The 11837-nt window shown below is 34.1% G+C and overlaps 1 protein-coding gene across 1 annotated transcript; it reads right to left on the bottom strand.

The window, feature by feature from the left end:
- Positions 1 to 2878: 2878 nt before the first annotated feature.
- On the bottom strand, positions 2879 to 11132 carry LOC112523744 (kinesin-related protein 4-like). The gene is made up of 3 exons (XM_025133421.1): positions 10699 to 11132; positions 3246 to 3418; positions 2879 to 3204 (listed from the first exon to the last, which is right to left on the bottom strand). Exons 1-3 carry the CDS (start codon positions 11130 to 11132, stop codon positions 2879 to 2881), a joined length of 933 nt encoding a protein of 310 aa, XP_024989189.1.
- Positions 11133 to 11837: the final 705 nt, after the last annotated feature.

Raw genomic sequence — 11837 nt, 5'->3', positions numbered from 1 at the left:
TCAAGAAGAGGTGTACCATGGGATAAGGGTGGCATGTCAAGGAGAGGTGTACCTTCGGATATAATGGTGGCATATCAAGAACAGGTGTACCTTTGGATATAAGGGTGGCATTTGTATGTGTGATTATTATTATATCTCTTGCTATTATGTCTCTTAAAATTGCAATAGTTTTGAGTTCTTACTTCTTTGTGATTTGAGGACTCAGGAATATTGCTCTTACTAGAAATGATAGTAATGATGTTATTGAGAAGGGGAAAACTTGGCTTATGGATAATGGATTTGGATAAACTATGCTTTTGACAAAGTGTTTTGATTTATGAGGAATAAGAGAGGCTCTGGTTGTTCCTTGAAAGGAACCAGAGGGGCTCTGGTTGTTTCTCACATAGACTAGAGGAGTTCTGGATAATGATTTGATTTTGATACAAGTCTTTTAAAAATCTTTTACTTAAAACCAGAGGCTCTGTATCCATTATATAGAAGCTTTGTATCAAAGATTGTGTTTTAAAAGTGTTCATAAGACCTCTTGCTTTTATTTTATAAACTTAAAAAATTTCTTATGCAAAATGACTTTAAACAAGGAATGACAAACCAAAGGGGCTCGGGTTGGTCATCACATTGAACCAGAGGGACTCTGGTTGGTGATGGTTTTTGAGCCAGAAGCTCTGGTTAGAGGAACCAGAGGCTCTGGTCATACATAAGCCTTTAATTTCACACTTTTTATGAATATTGAACTTGAGAAGAGCTCTGATTAGTGTAACCAAAAGCTCTGGTTAGAAGAACCAGAGGGGCTATGGTCCTACTAATCGATGAAATTTTTTCTTAGTCTGGTTTACAACCAGAAGGTTGTTGGTCTTTATGAATTATGGATTCATGTTTCCGTTATGTGCAAAGTTGATTTTAATAATGTTTTGGTAATCTTCATCCTGCAACTACATGGAAAAAGGGATCTCACTAGACCTTCAGGTCTAACCCTCATTTTTGTCTTTCAAATATGTATTGCAGGAACAGCCGAGTTCAATGATAGTAAAGGGAAAGGGAAAATATAACTTCTTTCCCTATGTGCATAACTGTTAGAAGATCAGCCTATGGATGTGTTTTGAAGTTGAATGTTATGTAGTACAAGAATATGTATTTTGCAATATATGAGTTGTGTATATTGTATTATAATTTCTTGTAATTTGGACCTTAGTTTGATAATACATGTATTTCTTTAAATGAATTATATGTTATATGCAATGTAAGATATGGGGTGTTACAATGAAGCCCATAAGCCCTTAACCCAAATACAAAGAGTATTACAATACAATACAATAAAAGGACTTTATAGAACTTTCTAAACTTAGGAAAAATTTTGTCCTAACAATCTCCCCCCAAAGTTTTATAAAACAAGCACCTACTGAAAGCTTGAAGTCTTCTTCCCTTGCTTTCTTTGAGAAAACTTTGTTATGTCCGGTAAGTATAAAATCTTCAAGCTCCCCTCAAAAAATAGCTCTTACTCTTTAATGAAATGATATCTGATATCGATGTGTTTGGTCTTAGAGTGTTGAACTGATTAGCATTTACTGCAACTTTGAATTATAGTTGATAGGGACTTTATTGAAAATATACCTGTAGTCTAGAAGTTATGTCTTCATCCACAGAACTCGTGAACACCAACTAGCTGCTGCAACGTATTCTGCCTCTACAGTAGAAGTTGAAACATAGTTCTGCTTCCTCATAGTTCAAATGACTAGCTTGTCATCTAAGAACTGATATGATCAAAAGTGCTCTTTCTGTCCAGTTTACAACCTGCATGGTCAGAATTTAGTAAAAGCAATCATGACAAAACCATATTCTTTTAGACACCAAAGGACGAAATTTTGTGTGCCTTTAAGATATCTAAGAATTTTTTAACCGCTGCAAGGTGTGACCCTTTAGGATTAGTCTGATATCTTGCACAAAAACATGTTGCAAACATTATATCTAGTCTACTTGAATTCAAGTACAATAAAGATCCAATCATGGTATGGTAATTTTATTGATCAACAGATTTTCTGGATAAATCTGCATCTAATAAAGTTCCGCTAGCCATGTGAGTCTTTACAGAAGAACATTCAGGCATATTAAACTTTTTCAAAATCTCTCTAACATATTTTGACTGATTAATGAATATGCCATTGGGGAGTTGTTTTACTTGAAGACCAAGAAAGAAATTTAACTCTCCCATCATACTCATTTGAATCTTTGATTTCATGATGTATGAAAAGTTCTTACAAAACTTAGGATTTGTAGAACAAAAAATAATATCATCAACATAAATTTGTATCAAGATCATGTGCTTACCTTGATTTTTATAAAATAACATAGTATCTATCGTACCTTTCTTGAAACCATATTTCAGTAGGAATTGATTTAAAGTGTCATATCATGCTCTAGGTGCTTATTTCAGACCATATAGTGCTTTTGTCTAGGACATAGACATGATCAGGATTTTGTACATCAACAAAACCTTTAGGCTGACTCACGTAAACTTCTTCATGAAGAATATACCGTTGAGGATGCGAATTTGACATCCATTTGGTAAACCTTGAAATTCTTGTGAGCAACATACACCAAGAATATTCTGATGGCTTCAATGCGAGTGACTAGAGTGAAGGTTTCATCATAATCGATACCTTCTTGTTGACAGTAACCTTTAGCAACCAATCGAGCTTTGTTTCTCACTACAATTCTCATTTCATCCTTTTTGTTTTGGAAGACACATTTTGTACCAATGATTGATTTGTCTTTTAGCCTCGGTACGAGTATCCAAACTTGGTTTCTTTTAAATTCTCGAAGTTCATCTTACACGCATTAATCCAATCTAGATCTTGCAATGCTTTAGATGGCTTCTGTGGCTCTATAGTGCTGAGAAAGTAACGAAAGGACACTCGTTAGTGGTAGCAGATCGTGTTTTCACTCTATCATTTACATTACCAGTTATTTGAGTAAGGGGAGGATCTTTCGTCCTCTTGTGAGTACAAGAAAGGGGTTGAACATCCGTTAAGTTGTTCTGATCATCATATTCATCAGTTACAGCTTGAAATTCAGTTTCAGCTTGAATATCAAATTCTTCTTCAACTTGAATCTTAGAATATTTAGCTTTATCAGCAGGTATAGAGGACTCAGATTGATCAATGTCGGATTGAGTCTGTGCCTTAGCTTGAACAGGTTCTGATTTAGTAGCTTCAATAGATTCAGGTTGAACAACATCGATGTTGAACAACCAGCTTCAGATGTTCTAGAAAGTTGAGTAACTTGTAGAATCGAGACCACTAGTTCATTCACCTTGGGTAGGTCAGATATTTCATAATCTGCAAGAATATCCCAAGTTCTATCAAATGCGTCTTTAAACAATGAAACTAAATTTGATTTAGCAGAAGGATCAGGAATTATTGTCCTGTTTGGTACAAATTGTACACTGCTTTGTGTAGAAGTTAACGATTTTAGATTGAGTCATGAACTGAGTTTTTCAGAAGTCAATTGAATCAATAGGCTTTGATACCAAATGTGACTCCCAGATTCAATCAACAATTCAAGAACAAATTAAGAAAGTTTGAGATTGAAGAATACATTTGAGAATCCGGCCAATTTCTTTATTGAAACGTAAACTTACAAATCTCTCTCAAACGACTCTCATTAGTAAATACAAGGAATGATTAGAAGAATGATTAACATTCTAATCTAAGCCCCATGTCCCTATATATAGGGTACATTTGCAAGTTAAGCGCATAAGCTCTTAACCCAAATACAAAGAGTATTACAATACAATACAATACAATACAATACAAGGACTTTATACAATTTTATAAACTTTGGACAATTTTTGTCCTAACAAGAAGGAAGAGAGAGAAAATGATGATTCGATAAAAGAAGAGTCAAAATGAAATAGACACGTTCCACGATGGTGATTGAACGCAGAAATGCAATGGACGTCATGTCTTAGAGACGTTGGGACAATTGTGTCCATGTTTCAAAAACAATTTTAATGAATAGCGATCCCTCAATAATTGCAAAGTGTGATTGAAAAACTTTGAAGCCATGTGCAACAAACTTTCGACATGCTTCTTGTTGCATAACGAAATAACTTTTTTATTGATACTATGTGGATCATGAATTGTTTGTACTACGGTGTATCATTTTAAATATATATCATTTTAGATATATACTATCATTTTAGATATATACTATCATCTAAGTAATAACCATATTATATTCTTTTTTTTAAATGATATAGTGAGCAGGGGCTCAATACCATTGACAAGATTGGGGATAAGTGAGAAGTTTTCAACATTGATATCATTATTACTAGTGCATACCAAATAGGCATGTCATATCCAAATATCATAACATGCAATATCTTCGAGAATAATAGTTGATTTGCTGGTGATCCACCACTATATGTCATTAATTTTCTTATCTAATTACTAAATTTGTTATCACGTTGAACTAAATGTGTTTGTATCATTTATATCATTCAAGAAATTAATTCTCATGTTCACTCATTATACAATATTCTATGCGTAAGTAACATACATCTTAATGGTTTTGTATGATAAATTACATCAATATGTAATCAACTTTGCTGTTGTTTTTATTTTGAGATATCAACTTTTATTTCGAGAAACCAACTTCTATCAAAACTACCATTGTGTAAAAGTAACTTTTACAAATAGTTATAGGTGTGGATGATTGCACTACTGAACAAAGAGACTCCCCCAACGGAAAGATTCGTTGGTAATCTGTCGGAAAAAAAACAATCACTTGCAGATCTCATCGTTGGAGAAAATGTGGCAAATGTTCTATATTACCGGTGGATTACCAGTAGATTTTCTATCATCGGCAACGATTTTCCACAAAACCATAAAAAACTACTAAAGAAAAAATCCATTGATGAAACTTCTTTATTTTGTAGTGTCGCTTTAATTAGTAGGTAATCCATTGATGAAACTTCTTTATTTTGTWGTGTCGCTTTAATTAGTAGGTAATCCATTGATGAAACTTCTTTATTTTGTWGTGTCGCTTTAATTAGTAGGTAATCCATTGATGAAACTTCTTTATTTTGTWGTGTCGCTTTAATTAGTAGGTAATCTATTGTTTTTACCAACATAATAAATTATATTATTAACGTTTGTTATGGGTATTGAAAAAACAAATTAACATTTACCCTAGACCTCTCACAAATTCAAACACCAAAGCACTCTAATTGAATTCTGAAATGAAGGTTTTGAATTTTAGTTAGTTAAAAATTGAATCTATTTTAATTAATTTTACTCTTTTAAAAATATAAAAAAGAAAAATGATTGTATAAAATTACAATTTTGTCGTGAAAAGCAAAAAACGGTATTAATTAAAATGCCATCTTTATGAAAATGGTCATTACATATACCAAAAGAATGACGTGCGAACTCAAAATTTTATAAATATGCTAACAAAGGAGTGTAATGTCCTTTATCTTATCCATATAGAAAACCATTTTAATAGTTATTAATTATTTATATTCAGATATAATAAATTTAATAGTTAATTAATGATAATATAGATAGGTTTAGTTTTAGGCTTGAGTTTTGAGTTATAATAAGAAGTGATAATAAAAACATTTATATATTTTCATCTACAATTAACTATCTTTATTTTTTATTTTATTTTTATTATCATGACCAAAAGTGTAAGCTATTCATGCGTGTAAAAGTGACTAAATGTATAATAAAGTTTGTAAAAATGATTTAAAAGTGAATATAAATTTGAAAATAAAGATAGAAATTTAGTTGAAGGTTAGTTAAATGTAATTGAAGGTAGATAAATATAATTGAATGTATTGAAAGTAACTAAATAATTAAGTTATATAAACAATTAACTCATTCAAGGCTCAAAAGTATTATTACTAAACTTTTATTCTCACACGATCCTTCGTCTATATATAATTCTTGATTTAATAATTTCTTAATATTTTTAGAATTAAATTACATCAAAAAGAAATTATATACTTTTTCTGGTTCTTATCATAAAAAGCATAAACTAAAATGCTCCATTAAATGTTGTATGTTAAACATTGATGTGATACAATTAAAAAAAAAGTATTGTTTTAATTCACAAAAAAGAAGTGAATAAATATTTTTGTCCTAAACACCAAAATTGTGATAACATATTTTATTATTAAAAGTTTGGGATTGTTGTGAATAATTGTTGAAAAATAAGGGGTATTGTTGGTCCCAGACGGATCTACAATAGTTTAGAGGTAACAGTTTTTAGAAGAGGGGGGTTAAATACAAATACAATAGTTTTCACTATTTAAAATCCTTTATTGATAAAGATGATCTATACAAAATTTACAGACTGTTTTTGGGATAAGATAAGATACATAACTTATCTAAAACAATGTAGGGAACACACAAGATACAGAAAGCAAGAAAGAAAAGACTTGCTAAAATAAGAAACAATAACTTCACTAAAGGAATAGCATAGTTGGTGTTATTCACTTGAAATGAAGATAACTGCAAAAGATTAATAAGTCTATGCTTGTGAGAAAGTCCTTTCTTGGGTAGAAAGTTGATTTTCAAGATATATGTTTTTTGGCATCTTGGTTTGTGAGAATGAGGAGTTTCTCAGCTATTTATACCCATTGCATTAAATGCAAGTCAGACAATACAAGACATGTGTCTAGCTTCTAGAGGTGATATTGTCCTTTGTCTTCAAATATGCAGTCTTTTGTCGTATATGAACAGTAGTTTTTCACAAAGTAAGTAAGCACGTTTGGAGAGAATAGAGTGACTCCGTACGAGTGCTTTACTTTGAGAGCTATGGGTTTCTCATATTTGTGAAGAATGATAAGACAACAACTAATCTTGGTCAACAAGATTCATTTGATCGCTGACACCGGAATAACACTAGGGTTTCTTCAGTTTATGCTGAATCTTGAGTAGATTTCACACATTTATAGCCAGGCTTGTTAGCGCTGAAACCACATCGGATCTTGAACTGATTATCTCTGTCTTTAGTTTTATCTTCGATATTATGAAAGGTTCTTGTGGTGTGAGTTTTGTCTTCTTGAAGAATACATGTTTCTGAGAGATTCAATAACAATCACTGAACAGACTCAGTGATGATCGCTGAAACTGAATAAAGAGAACGTACTCTTCGTAAGATAAAAAGGATCATCATCAAATCACTATGATGACAAAGCAACATAAAGAAAATTGCTTAGGTATTATAGTAAGAAAAACGTAATTATAAAATACATGTCTCTTTTTACTGTTTTGGGATCTTTTTCAGTAATAACGTTTATTAAGAAAATTTACTTTAATTGTAAAGGATTACAAGGAAACAATAAACTTAGATAATATGAATAACTTAATACTGAGAGCATGATCACCAATAAGAAAGTAGTCAGAGAATGTAAGAAATAAATAGAACATATAAAATGTTCCATTTACTTTTTTTTAGGGATCTTTTTAGTGAATCAATCATTTTATTGAAATATCTTTCAAGACAAAATATTACAAATGATTACAATTGGTTTTGGTTGGCTTAATACATAAAAGCTATACACTAAAAGATAAGATAAAAGATATACAAGTTCTTACAAGATTGAAAGGTTTTCTAATCTAGATTGTCGAAATTGATGTAATCAAGGACATCTTCTCGTTGAATCTTTCTTTTGAGCATTTCCTTTCGAATCTTACGATCCATCATCTCTCCATAGATGTCTTCTTTCATCCAAGGTCGAAGATACTCTAAGTGATCTATTGGGCAGAGATGTAACTCAAACACTCGCTGAAACCTTTACTAACCATCATAGTCAATGTACATAAGTCTATATTCAGGTTTCACATGCACTTTATTGTTAATAAAGGGTCCCTTTTCAGGCAGTAATAGATTCAGCATTGAGCTATCTGGTTTCTTCCTGTTCATGAAGAGCTCATCCATTGAAAATTTTGTTTCATGCTAGTTTATGTGGGATGAACCTTCTCCATGAGCAAAGAGGTTTCTTCTTCGAAAGGACTTATGTGGCAGAGGAAGAAACTCGACTATCTTCGACACTTTGTTGAATAGTTCATTTTGTGTTGGTCTCACCCGGGTCTACAAGAGTTTTAGACGAATAGTTTGTAGAAGGGGGGGTGATGAATACAAACACATAAAACATTCTAATTTAAAAATATATATTGACAGAGAAAGATCAATACAAATTTTTGCAGATTGTTTGCGAAAATAGACAAGGTAAAAATAACCTATCTAAAACAATTTAAGTTTACACACAGATATACTTAGCAAAGTAGAAAAGATTTGCTGAAAAGATAAAGAAAGAAATATGTTCTTCTTGGGTAAGAACTTTACAATTCTTGAGAGAGATTCTAACTTGCTTGAAGATAAGCGTAAGTGTTCTTTTTAGATGTATGCGTATATGCATGTGTTCTCTGCATGGAGAGAGCACTCATCTATTTATACCCATTGTATTAAATGCAATTTAGACGGGCTTGAACACGTGTCAAGCTTTAGGATGAAAGCTTGTCCTTTGCTACAGTGAATACTACAATTGTCTATTCATGAGTAGACATCCATTCGTGGAGTTAGTGGGCACTAGAGTCGACTAGTCGGCTCCGTACTGTGCTATACTCTAGAACGGGTATGCGTTTGTCCTTTATGTGTGGAAGGACAAGACAAAAACAATCTTGCATAATAAGATTCATTTGATTGCTGAATGCTGGAATAATACTGAAGGTCTCTTCAGCATTCGGTGAGGCTTGGGCAGTCTTCACACATATGTTGACCAAGTTGTAATCACTAAATGCCGCTTCAGATTACAAACGCGCCAGTCACTAATCTTCAGTTTCAGTCTTTGACTTTCACTGACGGTTCTTTGGTGTGAGTTGTTAGCACATTCATGCTAATTAGCAGTTCCAGCTCCATATCAAGGATATCGTCACTAGCATCAATATCGTAACTAGCACCAATATTGTCAATCTCATCAATATCGATATCATCAAAACTTTTGTTTTCTTGAAGTATCGTTGTCGCTGTAGGATTTATAATACATGTTTCAGTGATCACTGAACAGACTCAATGATGAACACTGGAACTGAAAGAACATAAACATAATACTTCGAAGGTAAAATGGATTATTATCAAATCAATGAGAGAGATGATCATCAATCTCCCCTATTTGATGATGACAAAGCAACATAAAGAAAATAGCCTTAATAAATAATAGTAAGGAAAAATTACATATAAAGTGCATGTCCCTTTTAACTATTTTGGGATATTTTTCAGTGAATCAAATTTTACTTAATAAGTTTTCTTAAGTTAAAAGTTTAAGAAAAGGTACAAGAAGAGAAACTGAAACTGAAAGCATGTTCACTGACTAGAGATTGTCAGTGACTGTAAGAGAATACTGGAACTCATAGACATGTGTCCCTATTACTCTTTTCATGGATCTTTTTCAGTGATGCTAATAAAATACTTATATTTATTCAAAGGGAATATTACAAGTGTTTCAATACATGTCTAGACTTACGAAATATAAGTTGTACACTAAAAGTAAAGAAAGATACAAAAGACATATAATGAAAGACAAAGTTACAAGACAAAATTTCACAACTAATCTAGGTCGCTGAAGTTGATGTAGCCAAGTACTTCTTCTCCAAGCTCCTTTCGACGTAGAAATTCTCTTCTGATCTTGCGGTCTATCATTTCACCATATATATCATCGTCCAACCAATATCTAATATACGCGAGATGTTCCATTAGACAAAGATTTAGCTCAGATACTCCCAAAGCTATTTTCTCCTTCATAGTCAAGGAAGATAAATCCTAACTCAGGCTTGAGGTGCACAATGTTGGGTATGTAAGGACCCTTCGCTAGCAAGGAGAGGTTCAACATTGAGATGTCTGGATTCTTTAAATCCTTCAGGACATCGTCTAAGGAGACTTTGTAGGTACAACCACGTATTTTGACATCTTCTTGATCAACTCGCTGATGATGTCTTCAATAATCGGCTTGTGCCTTGACTTTGAGCGTTGAATGGCTTGGCGGATCTTTAGCCATTCACTGTAGCCATACTAACCTAGGTAGGAAAGATACTCCTTGACAACATCAAGGTTGTCTATAGTGATGAGCATTGAGACTAGAACTCCACCATTTTTCATTCGTCCACTAATAGTGACATTTGAAATGGGATGAGGACTGATTCTCTTGTTCAGACGATCTTCGCTCCATTTTCTCTCTCGATCGACCAGCTTCATCGCTTTTTCATGCTCAGCTTCTGCAATGGAAATAAACTTAGCCTGGGCCTTGACAACATTCACCATCTTTTTAGACTTTTTCTTTAGAATAACTTGAGTAGCAAGAGACTTGGCCAGCTTTATGTTGTCCTCAGTCTGTTGTCGTTGAAGTATGAGTTATTCCTCAGCCATGAGTGCCTCGAGTCTTTCAGCTTCAGACAGCAAGTAAAACTCATCACGACCAGAGGTACGAAGAGGGATTTTTAGTCTAGTTTGGTTTAGTGATTCCTTCAGCTGAGACATCTGCTGGTCGGTGGGAACGTTGGAGGTTGGGTTTTCAGATACCCATTCCTCTAGCCGATTGCAGGTAGTAGAGGGAATGGAAGAAACTTGACAAAAAGAAGTAACGATGGCAAACCTGGAGGATTTAGTACTTAAAGGCTCAACAGGTTTGAAGAGTACCATGAGGTTTCCTTTTCATCAACACCTTTGTCTTTCGATTTGGTGTTTTGGTTCTTCTCTGAGTTCTCCTTCTCTTTCTCCCCCTGGGATGTAGAATCCCTGAGAGAAACTCCTTTCATGGTACTGGCAGGTTTCTGGTACTGAATGGTGAATTCGTCATCATCATCGTCTTCATCATCATCATCATCATCACCAAGATCTTTTCCGGCATCAGAAAGGGTAGGCGAATCATCGTCTTCATTATCATCATCGTCTTCCTTATCACCAGCATCAGCTGCAGAGGTGATAGGAAGGTCTTCGTCATAAGCTTCAGCATCAGCTCTGACGGTTTCATCAACAACCAACTTCAAGAGCTTCATGGGAAGTTGGGTTTTCATCAACGACCTCACTTCATTAGTTGTGGCTCTAGGAGCTTCAGCTTCAGTTTGAATCATTCGGATAGCAGTAACAATATTTAACTCTGCCTCCCCCTCTTTGTTATCAGCAAGATATTTAAAGAAGTTGTCATGAGTTTATGCCAAGATTTCCACCATCTCTTCAAGCTTTGTCAGCACTCGAGTTTGAAGAAGACTGCATTCAAAAGTCTGATCCAGTTGGAGGCGATCCATCTCCGTGAAGGACAGTATAGATGTTGGTACTGGTTGTTGGAGGATCTCCAGTATCTGCTGCATCAGCTCAGTATTCCTGGAAAGATGGACATTCGCTGCATTGGCCTTGCTGGTTAAAGTAGAGATGACCTTGGCGTTGGTGCACATGGCTGCTTGCACTGAAGAGAGCTGTTCTTTGACCTCTTTAACTTCAGCTTTGACAACTGAAAGGTCTACAGAGACTTCATCCCTGAGAGGCATGCTCTTATGGACTTTGTCTATTTTGATAAGGACAATCTTTACAACGGGAAGAATCAGCTTTACATCGTCAGCCATGTTGTATTCTTCTTCCTTGGATGGCGTCTCTTTGCAAGGACCTGAAAAGGAAAATTTTTGGGCATAAGATAGCACGAGGTTAGAAGATAGCTTGGGTTAGAAGGGTAGGATGGAGGAGTACCTAAGGGTTCATCAGCACCATCTGAAGGATTTATGCTGGTTCGCTTCAGGTTGCCTTCGAGAGGATACGCGACCATATATTGAGTTGCATCAAGA

The sequence above is a fragment of the Cynara cardunculus genome, assembly GCF_001531365.2.
Source record: "Cynara cardunculus var. scolymus isolate 2C chromosome LG 12, CcrdV1, whole genome shotgun sequence".
Taxonomy (NCBI): Eukaryota; Viridiplantae; Streptophyta; class Magnoliopsida; order Asterales; family Asteraceae; genus Cynara; species Cynara cardunculus.
The sequence above is the reverse complement of the archived record's forward strand: the minus strand, read 5'-3'. Positions and strand labels throughout refer to the sequence as shown.